Genomic DNA, 17,499 nt, shown 5'->3' with positions numbered 1-17,499 from the left:
TGGACAAGGAAGGATTTAGCATCTCCATGCTGCTTTTGCTCCAGGAATCAGACCCCTTGTCCCCCTGGTTTGTGCATGGTTTAAGGTTTGAGTAACTAGCTTAAGGTTTAAGCAAACTACTGTGTAGCCACATCAAGTCTAGTTTGGCTCTTGGCACTGTTCCAAGTTTGACGACATTTTTGCTAAGCTTCCCACCCCAGTACACAGTGCATTAAATTATTACACAATTTTAAAGATGTTTCAGGTTCAAAAAGGCATTTACTTAATGAGTCAAAAAGTTCCAGGAGATAGAAAAGAAAGAAAGAAAAACAAATCAAAACACTGTGTTTAATTACACAGGTTATATAGGAGAACACATACATATATACAACTATTTTGTAAGAGTTCCAGCATCCATACCTTTGGTCTAAACCATAGTGAGCAATAGCTCTGTCTCATCACTTCTCATGGGAGGGGGGGGGGTTGTTCTTTCTGCAGCCTAAGGATGTCCCTGGATGGTACAGCCCTCAAGCTTCAACACCGCAAAGCAGGGAGTAGGATGAGGAGGCAGGTAGCACTCATTTTGGAACACTCCTGTGTTCACCAATCCAAAGCTACCATAAGCCACTATAGTTCAAGTGTCTGCAAAGTGCAAACTCACGTACCCAGTGTGTGGTGTCTGTGGGGACTTGGATGCACAGCAATAATAGGCAACATGCAGAATAAGCACCACATGTTTGCCTTAACGAAAGTAATACTGCACAGCGTATGAAGCATTGTAACTAAAAATGTTAAATACAAACGTTGGTCAAGAAGACGTCACAGCTGTACAGAATTCCCATTGTTGCTGTTAAAGTGTGTCCTGCGCGCCGATATCCACGTTTTGATAGCTAACAATCAGCCAGTTTTGCATACAGAATCAAACATAGCTAACCCTGTTTTTACTTCATATGGAAACAGAAAAACAGGTAACCCATGGAAATTATACTTTAACATTTTTTTTTAGAAAAACAACAACAGCAGCAGCGTTCTTCCTAACATACAGCTTGAACTCTGGATGTGCTAATTAAACAAAGGCATTGTGTTTCTTTTTAACAATATAATATTTCTGCACATCGTCTATTAGCTCTTGTTGTTAAGTGCATGTGCACATCTATGCAGTGGAGGACACGGTCTAATCCAAAGATCTCGGTATGCTGTAAGGTGTCTCTTGACAACTTTCATAGAACGCAGAGTACAGTTTTCAAGCATAGCAACTAATGGTTAAAAGGAGATCACTCTACCCTTCAGAAAGTATGGAAGTTTGGACCCACCGTCACCACAATGTCAGCATAGGGAGCAGCCTGAGCCACCTCAATAGCTCGCTGTTTCTTTAGAACAAGCAAGCTAAAGAATTTGTCTGCCACTTCTTTCTTGGTCTTGTTTTTACAGAGGGTCAGAAAACTGAAAGACTTTGCTCCTGCCTGGTACATGTTCTGCATAGGGAACAAAACAAAGGAATAAACCAAAGAGGTGAAGTTCAGTTTTACACATGAAAATGATGGGTGAGCAGCTGTGTGATAGATGCTGCGCTGTTTAGCATTATATTCATCACAACATTTGTTGATGGAAGGAATCGGGCTTTGGTGAAAGGGTCTTACAGATTGCTCTTCTACTTCCTATTTATCCCCATATTTCTCACTTCATATATAAAGACATAACCATTCACTACTCTCCATGGGCATAGCCAGGATTTTTGTTTGGGGGGGGGGGTGAGAACCTCGGTTAGCTATGTATTTTTGATTTTATATTTTTATTGATGGGGGGGGCAGCTGCCTCTCCCTGCCCCACTTGGCTATGCCCACTCTCACATACACACTATGTTGTATGTCATCGAAGAGAAACCTGCAGCCCTCCAGAAGTCTTTGGACTTCCCGTCAGCTTCAGCTTCAGGGATGAAATAAACTGCAGTCCAACAACATCTGGAGGGTCAGAGATTATCCAGCCCTGCAGCAGGAAGCATTCAAGCCTGCTGCTTGTCATAGCATAGGTCTAGGACTATCAAAAGAGCCCTGCAAAAATAGAACAAAGGCCTATCTAGCCCAGCATTTTCATCCAATGAAGCTGAGGGTGGGAGATCTAGTACTGTATAAGCAAAAGGAAGTTCTAAAGTAAACGCATGGCCACTTGAATTCACTATCACAAGGTATCATAGAATCATAGAATCATAGAATCATAGAGTTGGAAGAGACCACAAGGGCCATCCAGTCCAACCCCCTGCCAAGCAGGAAACACCATCAAAGCATTCCTGACAGATGGCTGTCAAGCCTCTGCTTAAAGACCTCCAAAGAAGGAGACTCCACCACACTCCTTGGCAGCAAATTCCACTGCCAAACAGCTCTTACTGTCAGGAAGTTCTTCCTAATGTTTAGGTGGAATTTTCTTTCTTGTAGTTTGAATCCGTTGCTCCGTGTCCGCTTCTCTGGAGCAGCAGAAAACAACCTTTCTCCCTCCTCTATATGACATCCTTTCATATATTTGAACATGGTTAACATATCACCCCTTAACCTTCTCTTCTCCAGGCTAAACATACCCAGCTCCCTAAGCCGTTCCTCATAAGGCATCGTTTCCAGGCCTTTGACCATTTTTGTTGCCCTCTTCTGGACACGTTCCAGCTTATCAGTATCCTTCTTGAACTGTGGTGCCCAGAACTGGACACAGTACTCCAGGTGAGGTCTGACCAGAGCAGAATACAGTGGTACTATTACTTTCCCTGATCTAGATGCTATACAGTACTCCTATTGATGCAGCCCAGAATTGCATTGACTTTTTTAGCTGCTGCATCACACTGCTGACTCATGTCAAGTTTGTGGTCTACCAAGACTCCTAGATCCTTTTCACATGTACTGCTCTCAAGCCAGGTGTCTCCCATCCTGTATTTGTGCCTTTCATTTTTTTTGCCCAAGTGTAGTACTTTACATTTCTCCTTGTTAAAATTCATCTTGTTTGCTTTGGCCCAGTTGTCTAATCTGTTAAGGTCATTCTGAAGTGTGATCCTGTCCTCTGGGGTGTTAGCCACCCCTCCCAATTTGGTGTCATCTGCAAACTTGCTCAGGATGCCATCAAGCCCATCATCCAAGTCATTGATAAAGATGTTGAACAAGACTGGGCCCAAGACAGAACCCTGTGGCACCCCACTAGTCACTACTCTCCAGGATGAAGAGGAGCCATTGATGAGCACCCTTTGGGTTCGGTCAGTAAGCCAGTTACAAATCCACTGAATGGTGGATGCTCAAGAAGATATCGTTGAAAGGGGAATTAAGTTGACAAATTAATGGAGGACAAGGGTATACATGGCTTCTAGTCATGACGGGTATTGGTACCTCCGGAATCAGAGGCAGCATGCCTCTTCACATCAGTTGCAGGGGAACAATGCAAGAGGGCTAGAGGTTGTGCACCCAAGTCATGTGTGAATGACTCACGATGGGTTCATGCAGCCTGCAGTTCTTTGCAAACAGCTCTCACAGGACACAAGAGGCTGAGCCACATTAAGGGAAGGAAGCATCCTTTGCCCCCACCAATAACTTTGCTTTTTTAGCCTGTGGCAGTGGCATTCCTGACAGGGATTTTGGACAGAGTGCTTCTCTTGGCTTTCATTTCAAGATTGCAGACACCTCTCAGGAAAGAGTAAGGACACTGTGATGTATAAATTGTTGTTGAAATAAATAAATTTTTAAAAAAGAGAGTAAGGACTGTGTGCATTGAGAGGGCAACACAGCCAAAAGAAAGAAGCCAGAAATTGCCATTGATATACAGGCTTCCTCAAACTCAGCCCTCCAGATATTTTTGGCCTACAACTCCCATGATCCCTAGATAGCAGGACCAGTGGTCAGGGATGATGTGAATTGTAGTCTCCAAACATCTGGAGGGCCAAGTTTGAGTAAGCCTGCTCTAAAAGTTACAGAATTTAGACATAGGGACATTTTGATAATTTTTCCTCATAGTAAAAACATACTTGCATTTGATTTCATTTATTTTTATGTGTAGCTATTTTATTATAATCAGGGCACAACAACTCACATAGGCTTGGCACACATTCTTTTTATTAACTTACTGGCAGATATTGTGGCCATGTTAATACGTAATTGTGAACCATGGTTTAGCACTACATGAATGAGCCTAGCCTTTTCCTAGGCTCAGACACTACCTGTTCCCTCCTCTTCTACTGCACGTTCAGAAGGATTCAAGAAGTTTTTGCTTTCACTTAACCACAGATGGTTTCTTCCAAATTAGTTTAACACTTACAATGTGCATGGTTTTTTAAAAAAATCTAAAAAAGAAAAGTGCCACCTTTGAACCATGAGTTATGAAGCGGCCTTGATGAAACTAAAAACTCTGTGTTACTCTACAGTTTTAATTTTGGACAAAATAACAGGTCATGGTTAAGCAGAAGGAAAGCAAAAGCTTCTCAAACACTCCTAGCAACTAGTTACAGGTAGGTAGCTGTGTTGGTCTGCCGTAGTCTAAACAAAATTAAAAAATTCTTTCCAGTAGCACCTTAGAGACCAACTAAGTTTGTCATTGGTATGAGCTTTCTGCATGCACACGAAAGCTCATACCAATGACAAATGTGGTTGGTCTCTAAGGTGCTACTGGAAGGATTTTTTAAAATTTTGTTTAGACTCCTAGCAGCTGTGTGGGAAGAGGAGAGGAAGCAGCAGCATATGAACTTAGGCCCATTCATGTAGCACTAACTTAACTATGGTTCAGCATTATGTTTGAATGTCACCTGTGTTTAAATAGCAACTTACCCGGAAAGTATTTAGCAAATCTACAGCTCTTTTATCCTTTTTTTCTTCTTCATTATCTGGAGCATTGTCTTTATTTCCCTACATTATAAAGCAACACAAGCACTTATAACAGCCACTCAAAGGGTAAATGATGAATGATTATGCTCCTTAAAAGTGTGAAAAAATTCACAGATTTTCCTAGAATTCTGCTGCACATTTGTGGTCTCACAGAAATTTACCAAGGAATTACTCAGTCAAGTTCATTTCGCAAACGTGGTCATATGGTTAGACTAGTATCTTAGTACTGCTACTGAAAAGTGTCAGTACAACTGTACAGTACACTTAAAGTGGCAAAGTTTTTACTTACACATTTATTTTTAAAGCATTTTTTAAAAATCCTATTTTTCTTTAAGGCTTAAAGGTTTAAACCAGGGTGGCCAACTTGTGGCCCTCAAGATGTTGTTGGACTACAGCTCCCATCTTCCATGACCACTGACCGCAGGGTTGATGGGAGTTGGAGTCGGGCCACAAGCTGGCCACCACCCCAGCTTAAACCAAATAAGTTTTCAACAAAAACCAAGATACTGAACATGCAAAAATCAACCAACAACCAACAGTGCAAATACAATTATAATTCATATTACATTTTCAGCTGAAAACTCATAAAACATAGCAGCAGGAACAGAAGCAAGCACACAGGAATCTGCCTTCCACAAACTCAGACCACTGGTCCACTGGTCCAGTATTTTCTAAACTGACTTGGGACAGCTCTCCAGGATTATAGGTTTTTCTCCCAGCCCTGAAATTGCTGGAGATTGATACTCTTATCACTAGCCTTTCTGAAGAGTCAGGTTTTTTAATTTGGAACTTGAAGGATCTCAGGATAGGAGCTAAGATTGGCCCTCTTGTGGAGGGTATTCTTTTAGGAAGCAGGCCTGGGGCTGATTTTTATTATTATTATTATTATTATTATTATTATTATTATTATTATTATTATTATTATTTGCCAAGTACATTTTCCAACATACTTGGAATTTGTTTTGGCTACATTGCAATGTAAACATACACACACTGTTCCACTCACAATACAAATAAGCAAAGAAACCCACCCATAATTGACCTCCCCTTCAGCTACACATCTTCAAATTCAGCAATTTAATGGCACAAGGGAAAAAAACTGTGCCTGGCCAATTTTGTATATGAAGACCTGTAGCGACGTCCAGATGGGAGTAAATCTAGCAGATGATGGCAGGGATGTAAAGGATCTGCTGCAATTCTCTCCGCTCTCTTCTTAACTCTGGTAGCATAGACTGACTCTATTGTAGGCAAGCTAGCACCAATTACCCTTTCTGCAATTCTTACAGCTCATTGGAGCCTTTTCTTGTCTGTCTTGGAGGCTGTACCATACCAAGCAGTAATAGAATTACAGAGAACAGTTTCAATGATGCTTCTGTAAAATTGGATCAGCATTTTCTGGGGCAATTTAAATTTCCTTAGTTGACACAGAAAATACAACCTCTGGGGGGACCTTTTAAACAATACTATTGATGTTGCTTGACCAATTTAGAATCATAGAATCATAGAGTTGGAAGAGACCACAAGGGCCATCCAGTCCAACCCCCTGCCGAGCAGGAAACACCATCAAAGCATTCTTGACACATGCCTGTCAAGCCTCTGCTTAAAGACCTCCAGAGAAGGAGACTCCACCACACTCCTTGGTAGCAAATTCCACTGCCGAACAGCTCTTACTGTCAGGAAGTTCTTCCTAATGTTTAGGTGGAATCTTCTTTCTTGTAGCTTGAATCCATTGCTCCGTGTCCGCTTCTCTGGAGCAGCAGAAAACAACCTTTCTCCCTCCTCTATATGACATCCTTTTATATATTTGAACATGGCTATCATATCACCCCTTAACCTTCTCTTCTCCAGGCTAAACATACCCAGCTCCCTAAGCCGTTCCTCATAAGGCATCGTTTCCAGGCCTTTGACCATTTTGGTTGCCCTCTCAATTTAACTTTTGAGAAATTAATATTCTACAGCCTTTTAATATGTGTTTGTGGTGGTGGTGTGTTATTGTTTTGTTTCACTAGGAAAAAACAGCATGGGTTAGTGGGGAAACCCTCTGCATGGCTGCTAGTTGCCAAAACCACAACAAATGTGAAATCCGAAAGCAGCTCTTAATCATATCCTCAAGAATGACCCTCAAAGTCCATGGATAACATTGGATCCCATTAAACCAGACCTAAACATTCTTATTTATTGGGTGTCAGGTGAAACTTGGAATAAATAATAAAACATACCTTTTCCACTGCAGCCTCAACCTCTAGACTTACAGAAGTCTCTTGTGAAGAACCATTAGACGTAGCAGACACTCCACCAACAGTTTCCTGATATTACAAGGTGGGGGGGGGAGAGTGATCAGTCTCTTAGCAAATAAATTTTACTTCTCAGTAATGTTCTTTTTGAGCATATGTTCATTACTCAGTAGCAGATGAATATTTCAGGCTAGACAGAGCTTCTGTGTTGAATTTTATGGTTCCTTTTTTGGGACTAAATGGGAGATGTAGAGACGCTAAATAGCCGGATCTATTAGATTTTTACCTAAGAACAAGGCCCCAATTTTGTTGAAAGCATTGTTTTCCCCAGAATTGAATTGGATGTATAATTTTTCTTTGATCTATTCCAATACTGTTTTTTATACTGCAATCTCACATGTTTACTCAGAAGTCAGCTCCACTAAGTTTGCTTACTAGCTCAGCTGGTTAGAGCATGGTGCTGAAAACACAAAGGTTTCAGGCTTTATCCCTGTATGGGACAGCTGCATATTCATTCCTTCATATACCTGAAGGAGCGTCTCCACCTCCATCATTCTGCCCGGACACTGAGGTCCAGCACCGAGGGCCTTCTGGTGGTTCCCTCGTTGCGAGAAGCCAAGTTGCAGGGAACTAGGCAGAGGGCCTTCTCGGTGGTGGCGCCTGCCCTGTGAAACGCCCTCCCATCAGATGTCAAAGAGAAAAACAGCTACCAGACTTTTAGAAGACATCTGAAGTCAGCCCTGTTCAGGGAGGCTTTTAATGTTTAATAGATTACTGTGTTTTATTTTTCTGTTGGAAGCTGCCCAGAGTGGCTGGGGAAACCCAGCCAGATGGGTGGGGTATAAATAAAAATTATTATTATTATTATTATTAATGCATTGCTGTGGTTGGACTTGATGATCCTCAGGGTCCCTTCCAACTCTACAGTTTTATGATTCTAAGACAAGTGTACCTATGACTGTAGTCTTACAGAGGGGGGACGGTCACTAAAGAAGGGGGGGGGAAACTGTCATTAACTCCACTTGTAGCAGAATATGGATATGAAAGCATGGCTTAGGTACTGGGATGAGAAGGAGGCTTCCTGTCCTAAAAGGACAACTCAAGGAAGAGAAGAAAACCGAAAAGAGGAAAATAAGCTCCCAATGGAATTATAGTGTGCAGGATGACACCTCTGTACTTCTTTTGTAGTATGAACTACAATTTCAGCTAAAGTACCCTGAAGGAGCGTCTCCACCCCCATCGTTTGGCCCGGAAACTGAGGTCCAGCGCTGAGGGCCTTCTGGAGGTTCCCTCTCTGCGAGAAGCAAAGTTACAGGGAGCCAGGCAGAGGGCCTTCTCAGTGGTGGCACCCACCCTGTGGAACACTCTCCCATCAGATGTCAAAGGAATAGACAACTATCTGATGTTTAGAAGACATCTGAAGGCAGCCCTATTTAGGGAAGGTGTTTTTTTTTAAATGTCTGATGTTTTAATGTATTTTTAATCTCTTGTTGGAAGCCGCCCAGAGTGGCTGGATGACCCAGCAAGATGGGCGGGGTATAAGAAGTATAGTATAAATATAATATAATATAATATAATAATATAATATAATATAATATAATATAATATAATTACTACTACCCAGTTATGGTGTATCATTAATATCTCAGATTTCAAAAAAACAACAACCCAGAGGAACCTACCCAAACTGTTTAGGTTTTTTCACTGTGTGAGTACGTGCATCTGGTCACATAGCAATTAAGAGCTGGCAACATGCCCAGAAGAGTGATTCAGCAATCTCCAGAGCTGGATAATTTGCCTAGTGATAGAGCCTTAGCAACAGCTTGGTGACTGGTGCAGTAACCCTATTAGACTAAGGGTGAATTTGTGGGGTTTTGTGGAGAGTTGGTGGTGTGTTTCTGATGTGGTTATTGTGTTGTAGAGAGAAGTACTGATCTATGTACTGTTTGTTGTTTTGTTCTTGTAAATAAAGCTGTATATAGTTACACAATACTAGAGGCAGTGAGTTCCTGTGTTCCTGCAACTTGCCTTCATCTTGCAACCAAGAAGTTTCTGCTGTGCCTGCGCTACTCTGCTGAGTTCAACTGGTATAGTTGGCATTTACGCCCGGTTCAGCCTTGCCGGTCTTTAACACAAACTCATTTTGTTAAGCAGTAAAGAACCAAGGAAAGACCCTTACAAAACCAAAAGGTCTAAGTATGGCTGTCTGTCAGTAGTGCATTGAGCAAGGCTGAGCTTCCAGATTCCCTGTGTGTGGTGGAGCTGCAGGATGCTGATAGACTTTAAGAGGGCTAAAGTCTTTTCCAGACTACTCTAGAAAAGGGAAGGAGTGATGTGTAGAGCACAGACCCCAATCTCTCTCCTCTTCCCCACCCCCTAGTTGGAAGGGAAGTAGTTTCAGGCTTTTCATGGAGCCATGAAAAACTTAAGTGCACAGTAATACGACTTTGCACTGAACGTACTTACCATAGGTTCAACAATTTCTATATTTCCCTTTTCTTCTCCGCTACTTTGTGACACAATCTGGTAAGTTGTGTCTTGCATAGCTTTTGGAACCTCTGCTGTTGGCAATTCTGAATTGACAATAAAATAGTAATCAGACAATTACACTTAACTTCTTGACCATTGCACCAGTCCAACCACACCACCATTGAGCGGCAGGGCCCAGTCATACAGCTATTTCATGGCTCAGTTGATAAATGACTTTTCCAATACTGGAATGTGTGTTAACACAGATCTGCACCTCCTGAATTTAAGCATGCTCTTCTTTGGGGTACACTTGCTGAATGTGGTGCGTTCCCCCCAAAACTACAGATGGAGGAGTTATAACAACTAGTTGAAAACAGACATAATTTTAAAATCTTGCCTTGGACATCTTGTTCGTTGCTTCTTTCAACTGCAAGCTCTTGCAACCTTTTTCTTCCACACCTGAGACTTTTAGCAAAGAGCTGTAAAAACAGTATTCATATATATTTTTTCTCTGCAATTCTGGAATATGACTTTCATATTAATGAATCAAAAATTCAGTAAGTGACAACTAATATGACAGCTCTTGACTTGCTTAACCTTTTCATTGATAAAGAAAGCTTCTGTAGATATTTAGAAATGTCTAACTCACTATTAAATATATTGCCTTGGGGTGTAGGCAAACTGGAGCCCTAAGCCACCTCTTCCCCTGGGAAATCTCCATTAACTGTAGTGCACCCAGCAGACCTTCCAAGAGACCTTCCTTTCCAAGACCAGATAATTCAGGAACAAATCAGATTACTTGGGAACACACTAAAGAAACCTAACAAACATCTAAGAGGGAAGGATGCCAAGTGCTACCTTTAGCCAGTTTTAGGAACAATTCCCCCCCCCCCCCAGATTCTGGCTCTTAATTTGAAGAGCAATATTCCCTCTTTTACTGGGGCAGGACCTGTAGTCCTGCCATTTTGTTTAGCTATTTTTATTTGTATCGTTGTAGTAGGTTTTTATTGTTGTTTTTAAATGCTTAGCAACAGAAGCAGCTTTAATAGCTGACTATTGGATCTGCAGAACATATGGACAATTCTGATAATCTCGTACTTGCTCTGTGATCTTTGCAATACCCCAAACATTAAAATCTGTGAAAATATATTGGAGGGAGCAGTTCTGAACACAGAGTATTTCAAGATGTATACATAAATATGGCAACAATGCAGGAGCATACTGTATAAGGTGTTCTTCCAGAGTACTGTCGTGATTTTCAGGTGGGATTCAGTTACAAATTGGCAAATTCAGGTTGCAAAATTACACTTGATTGTTGCTGGGAGGTCTTGTGCAGCAAACCCACTTCCCCCAAAGATCACTTTTTGCAAGAAGGAAAGTGATTGGAAAATATCATGGGATAGCACTTGCTCTGATGAAATGGCATCTAAACTCCCCACAAACACATCAGAATGAATGCACACTAAATAGTCAACATCATCTTATCTCCCTGCAAAGAAATCACGAAGACTACTCAACAAATAGGTTGTTTGGAAGCGCCCCAAATAATCAACTGTTACCTTTTGCAAATCTTCATTAATTGTAGTCTGGGTAGGTCTGCCCAGAAGTTTATCCGCGCTCCCCAAGTCCTGTAAAATCATGAGCCTTCTTGTAGGGGGTGCAATATCTAATGCAGTTAATGTGTCTTCATAGTCCATAAGCTGGTTTTGCATAGTTTTTCTGCTTAGCTGATTCACATAATCAACAAGTAACTTTCTTCTCTTTTTCCCTCTTTGTTTCCTTGTGAGAACTAGATAAAAGGCACATTCACAAGTGAAATATTGCAAGTCGACCCAAGGAATAGGGTAGCAAAGGATTGGTTTTTTGCCTTTGGGGTAGCGCTGCCATATTTCAAACAGAGAAAATCCAGATAGAAAAGTTGTTCGGCAAAATCATTAAAAAAGCCATTTTGGAGTTTTTTAAAATGGAAAAACGGCACTGCAGACATAGATTGCCATATATCCGGATTTTCCTGGACATTTACTGATTTCCGCCCCGACACTGCTATACACAGCAGTATTCCATATATGTCTGGGAAATTCTGGACATATGGTGTTATGTACTGAGCTGAATCCTAGAACAATAGGATTCAGAATCAGCGGGAGTACCCAATCCAACTCCAGGTGGAAGTGAATCCGCAACCTGATTGGCCTGCTGGAGCAGCCAATCAGGCGGCTGGCAGAAGTGAATCTGCTACCTGATTGGCCTGTAGGAGCAGCCAATCAGGCTGCAGGCAGAAGTCAATCCACAATATAATTGGCCCACAGGTGTAGCCCTGAAGTAGCCAATCACGCAAGGCCCATTGTGTAAATAATGTATATAAGCAGATGGTTTTGGGAAAAGAGCCATTCGTCTTCTCTTCTCCTTGATGACTATGAGCTGAATAAAGAGCATGAAATTCACTCTCGACTCCGAGTATATTTCACTGGCGACGAGGATGGGATCCTGCTGAGCTGACCGCCACCACGCACTGCACCGCAGCACCGCCACCTGCTGCACCGCTGCATCGCACCGTGCATCCAGGCTTCAGCTCCAGGACCCAAGGAACCCAGAATGGCAACCGACAGCAGCTTCTCGCCATTCAAACCAGCATTGGGAGACTGGGAAGGGTACGCCGCCCGTTTCAACTTCCTCCTGCAAGCGAAAGAAGTCACCAACGATGCCATGAAGAGGGCGACATTCTTCAGCGTCTGTGGAGAGGAGACGTTTGAAATCGCCCGGGCTCTCCTTGCACCTAGAGATGTCGCTACCGTCTCTTACAAAACAATAATGGAACAGCTGAAGGAGCACTTCTCACCACAGCCCTCGGTGGTAGCTTGCCGAAATGCCTTCTACGCAAAGCGGCAAGCCCCGGGGGAAACCATAACTGGGTTTGTGACCTCCCTCCGCCAAGCCGCCCGGTTATGCAACTTCTCAGAATTGGAGAACATGCTTCGTGACCGCCTCGTCGGTGGCCTGAGGGACAAGATGTTGCAACGACGCCTCTACGCCAAAAAAGACCTCACGTTCCAGATTGCTCTGGAGGAAGCCCTGGCAACCGAAGCCGCCGAAAGGTCAACGCAAGAGGCACGACCGGCCCCGCCATCCCAACCGAGGGTCTACCACGAAGACCTCACCGACGAATCCGAATCTGACAGGGAGGAAGTACACAGAGTACAGCGGCGCACTCAAGCAGCACACACACCACAGCAGCCTCGACGAGAAGGAGGGAACTGTGCAAGCTGCGGGGAGAACCACGAGAGGAGGACCTGTTGTTTCCGCAACGCAGAGTGCAGGCAGTGCAGAAAATTAGGACACATCGCCCGGGTGTGTCGGGCTCGACTCACACGTCGACAAGCATCAGATGACCGACCCAGGAGCCCCAGGTCACACGGCACCATGCACCAAGGCAACTCGACGGAGATCACGGACTATCAGGTATTCCAGTTGCCCCATCCCAGCACAGAGAAAATTTATATAGAGGTACAGATAGAGGGAGCCCCATGCCGCATGGAGCTGGACACGGGTTCAACTCTATCCATAATCTCGGCCCGAACATTAAGGGAACTGTGCCCTAATGGGGGTCCCAAACTAAGGCCGGCCCCATTCACCCTCCGGGACTTCCAGAAACGTAAGGTCCCTACTATGGGGGTGGGGACCTTCAGGGTGCAATATCGAGGGCGAAAGCAACAATTGGACTTGCTGGTAGTTAAGGGCCCCTACGTTAGCTTACTGGGACTGGCATGGTTTGGACCTCTGGGGCTAGCCGTTACCGGGGTGAACCGCACTAGCTTACAAGTGGACGTGGACGCCATATGCAAAGAGTTTCCAGGGGTTTTCGATGGGGCATTGGGACGATATACAGGACCCCCCATTGCCCTACAGCTAGACCCCGCTGTACGACCCATCAGGCACAAGGCCCGCCGGGTCCCGTTCGCCCTGAAACCCCGCATAGACGAGGAATTGGACCGGCTCGTGGAGCAAGGAGTGCTGGAGCCGGTGCCCAACGCCCCCTGGGAAACTCCAATTGTCACACCCGTCAAGCCTAACGGTTCGGTCCGCATCTGTGCAGACTACAAATGCACCATAAACAAGGCTCTCACGGCCCATGCATACCCAGTGCCAGTGGTCAGCCATGTCCTCGCCACCCTGGCTGGGTCAAAAATCTTTGGCAAACTGGACTTGGCCCAAGCGTATCAACAGTTGCCTGTGGACGAAGCCACAGCAGAGGCCCAGACGATTGTGACGCACAGAGGGGCATTCAGAGTAAAGCGGCTGCAATTTGGCGTTAGCGTGGCACCAGGCATATTCCAGAATCTAATGGACTCTCTCCTTAAAGGGATTCCTGGCGTCACCCCCTTCTTCGATGATGTACTGATCGCCGGGCCCACACCAGAGGAATTTGAGGACCGCCTCCGCTCCGTCCTGCACCGTTTCCAGACGGCGGGCCTCAAGGTGAAGCGGGAAAAGTGTTTACTGGGAGTGCCGCAGGTGGACTTTCTGGGATTTAAGGTGGACGCAGAAGGGGTCCATCCAACCGGTGACAAGGTACGGGCCATTTGTGAGGCCCCAGCGCCCAAGAGCAAGCCCGAACTTCAGTCATTCTTGGGACTATTGAACTTTTACCATGCCTTCCTTCCCCATAAGGCAGCGGTAGCGGAGCCCCTACACAGACTCCTAGATAAAAGGGCCCCTTGGGTGTGGGGCCAGCGACAAAGGGCCGCATTCCAGGCAGTCAAGGACTTGCTCGTCTCGAACTCGGTCTTGGCACACTTCGACGAGAGGCTGCCAGTGGTGCTGGCATGCGACGCCTCTCCCTATGGCATCGGCGCTGTCCTGGGACACCAACTCCCGGATGGAAGAGAGGTGCCGGTGGCATACTTCTCCCAGACGCTTGCTGCAGCCGAACGAAACTACTCACAGATTGACAAGGAGGGTCTGGCAATCGTGAAGGGCGTAAAAAAATTCCATGATTTCTTGTACGGGCGGCCCTTTACCATAGTGACTGACCACAAGCCGTTGCTTGGCCTGTTTGCCCCTGAGAAGCAGACCCCCCAAGTGTTGTCTCCACGTGTCCTCAGGTGGTCAATTTTCCTTGCCGGCTACCAGTATGCACTAATCCACCGCCCTGGGAAGGCGATGGGCCACGCAGACGCCCTCAGCAGGCTACCACTACCAGAAACAGGCCCCGACCCAGCGCCTGCGCAAGAGGTTATGACCCTGGAGCTGCTTCCCGACCGACCCATTCAGGCACAAGAAGTTGCGCACCATTCCACAAAAGATAGGGTCATCTCCCGGGTCCTGGACTGGGTGTGGCGAGGATGGCCCAGCAGCAGCCCCGGGCCAGAATTCGCTGGCTACACAAACCGCAAACATGAACTGTCGGCCCACAAGGGGTGCCTGTTATGGGGAAGCAGGGTTGTTGTTCCCCAGCCCCTCCGCAAAAGGGTCCTCACAGCCCTACACGAGACACACCCAGGGGTAGTGAGGATGAAGGCCCTTGCCAGGAGTTATGTGTGGTGGCCGGGGATTGACAGAGAGATAGAGGCCTGGGTCCAACACTGCCAGACCTGCCAAGAATCCCGCCCGGATCCCCCAAGGGCCCCAGTCCAGCCCTGGGAGTCCGCCCGACATCCATGGTCACGCTTGCACGTGGACTTCGCTGGCCCCTTCCAGGGAAAAACATTCTTCATAGTGGTGGATTCCTACACCAAATGGCTGGAGGTCGCACTGGTACCATCCACTTCTACGGCGGCAGCCATCCGGGTACTACGTAAGCTGTTTGCGACCCACGGGCTCCCTGACACCCTCGTCTCGGACAATGGAACCGCATTCACGTCAGAGGAGTTCCAGACCTTCACAGCGCAGAACGCCATCCGCCACATCCGCTCAGCACCATTCCACCCTGCCACCAATGGCCAAGCGGAGCGCATGGTGCGGACCACCAAGGACAGCCTCCGCCGCATGACACAAGGGGACTGGGAATACCGCCTTGCCACATTTCTTCTAGCACAGCACAGCACCCCAAGCACAACGACGGGCCGGAGCCCAGCTGAATTACTAATGGGCCGGCGCCTTGCAACTAGACTGGACCGACTTCACCCCGACAGAGCTCAGGATGAGGTAGTGGTGGGGAAAGGCAGGAACCCCCGGACATTTGTGGCCCAGGACCCAGTGTATGCAAAGAATTTTGGGGCAGGCCCAGCATGGGTACCCGCCACAGTCACCAAGGTGACCGGTCCCGTGTCGTACGAGGTACTAACGGAAGGGGGGCAATGTTGGCGCCGCCACTGCGACCAGCTACGGCGACGATTCCCAGGAGGAACCCGGGAGGAGAGCGGGACAGAGGGGTCCCAAGGGGACAGCAGGGCAGTGAGGCCTGTAGAGCGAGAGGGGTGGGCAGGGGAAGCAGAAGCAGTAGGCACAGAGGGGCGCCCCGAGGCTGGAAGGACACCGGAACCAGAGCTACAACCTAGTGGTTCAGTGGCGCCAGACCAGACAGCCCCGGCACAGCCAGCAGCCTCGGAACACGAGCCAGAACCAGAACCCCTGACCAAGGAACACCCCAGGCCACAACGCACACGGAGGCGGCCAGCAGACCTTGGGGACTACGAATGCAACTTCCCGGGCAGGACTGGAACTTAGAGGGGAGGGGTGTTATGTACTGAGCTGAATCCTAGAACAATAGGATTCAGAATCAGCGGGAGCTACCCAATCCAACTCCAGGTGGAAGTGAATCCGCAACCTGATTGGCCTGCTGGAGCAGCCAATCAGGCGGCTGGCAGAAGTGAATCTGCTCCCTGATTGGCCTGTAGGAGCAGCCAATCAGGCTGCAGGCAGAAGTCAATCCACAATATAATTGGCCCACAGGTGTAGCCCTGAAGTAGCCAATCACGCAAGGCCCATTGTGTAAATAATGTATATAAGCAGATGGTTTTGGGAAAAGAGCCATTCGTCTTCTCTTCTCCTTGATGACTATGAGCTGAATAAAGAGCATGAAATTCACTCTCGACTCCGAGTATATTTCATATAGCAACCCTACTTTGGGAGTAAATTCAGAGCACCGCCCCCCTTAACATCATCTGCTGTGGGACTGACCTTGTCCCAATTGTTTTTGTGTTTATTTTAATTGTTGTGTGGAAGGGAGAGAAGATGTGTCTAGGACAGTGTTGGCCAAACTTGCGTCTCCAGCTGTTTTTGGACTACAACTCCCATCATTTGCAGCTGGCAAGGGATAATGGGAAAGGCAACTGGAGACCCAATTTGGGGAAACGGGTATAGGACAGGGGTCGGCAACCCCCCACAGGGGTCGTTTAACTGGCCCACGAGCCACCCCCAAACAGAGCTGCGCGCTTGGCGAGTCCCCGTGCACTGCGCTAAACCGGCACAGCACGGCAGGGGGACTCATTTCGCAGCGCCGACACTGGAAATTGTGTCTGCGCAGATGCTGGAAATTCTGGGAGCGCATGATCCAGCCCACAGAGGGATCTCTGCTGGAGTGAGCAGGCTGGAGTTGGTCTTGCCCAGCTGTCCTACTTGCAGCAACAGGGCAGGCTTAGGGGTCAGGGAGGGGCAGCTGTTGTGGTCTATAGAAATCCCATCTCTTTCTTCTCATGCTCTCTGTCCAGTTGTGTGGGGATCTAGTGTGGGGGTTCCTGGGTAATCGAGACAGATTAGGGATTCTGCTAGTTTACTGCCCGCCTTACTGCCCAACAGTCTCCTTGCCTGAGCTGACAGAGCTGGCATTGGAGGTGGTGTTGAGAACTCCCAAGTTGCATGTTTTCAGTCAAGAGCGAAATGCGACCAATCTAACCTGAATTGTCAAGTGGTTCAAGTACAAATCCTTCCTCCTCACTGAGCAACAAGGTGGTTTCATTCATTTGGCAGCTTCTTGCTTCCTGCTCAGATCTAGGATGGCCTGTAAAACACCAATCCATAACCAGTACAGAAGT

At 46.4% G+C, this 17,499-nt stretch overlaps 1 protein-coding gene across 2 annotated transcripts in view; it reads right to left on the bottom strand.

Annotated features, from left to right (window-relative positions):
• Nucleotides 1-308: 308 nt before the first annotated feature.
• Nucleotides 309-17,499, bottom strand: part of RAD21L1 (RAD21 cohesin complex component like 1) — a 30,202-nt gene continuing 13,011 nt past the window's right edge. Inside the window, exons 8-14 of one of the 2 annotated variants that reach the window (XM_060277369.2) lie at nucleotides 17,361-17,465; nucleotides 11,089-11,318; nucleotides 9,927-10,008; nucleotides 9,527-9,633; nucleotides 7,046-7,132; nucleotides 4,770-4,847; nucleotides 309-1,454 (exon numbers count right to left, since the gene is read on the bottom strand). In XM_060277369.2, coding sequence (XP_060133352.2) covers nucleotides 1,266-1,454; nucleotides 4,770-4,847; nucleotides 7,046-7,132; nucleotides 9,527-9,633; nucleotides 9,927-10,008; nucleotides 11,089-11,318; nucleotides 17,361-17,465 — 878 coding nt within the window. In that variant the 3' untranslated portion in view covers nucleotides 309-1,265. The remainder of the gene's footprint in view (nucleotides 1,455-4,769; nucleotides 4,848-7,045; nucleotides 7,133-9,526; nucleotides 9,634-9,926; nucleotides 10,009-11,088; nucleotides 11,319-17,360; nucleotides 17,466-17,499) is intronic. The other variant, XM_088674782.1, reaches the window with a different exon arrangement.

The sequence above is a fragment of the Zootoca vivipara genome, chromosome 7 (genome assembly GCF_965207765.1).
Source record: "Zootoca vivipara chromosome 7, rZooViv2.hap1.1, whole genome shotgun sequence".
NCBI classification, from domain to species: Eukaryota; Metazoa; Chordata; class Lepidosauria; order Squamata; family Lacertidae; genus Zootoca; species Zootoca vivipara.
The sequence above is the reverse complement of the archived record's forward strand: the minus strand, read 5'-3'. Positions and strand labels throughout refer to the sequence as shown.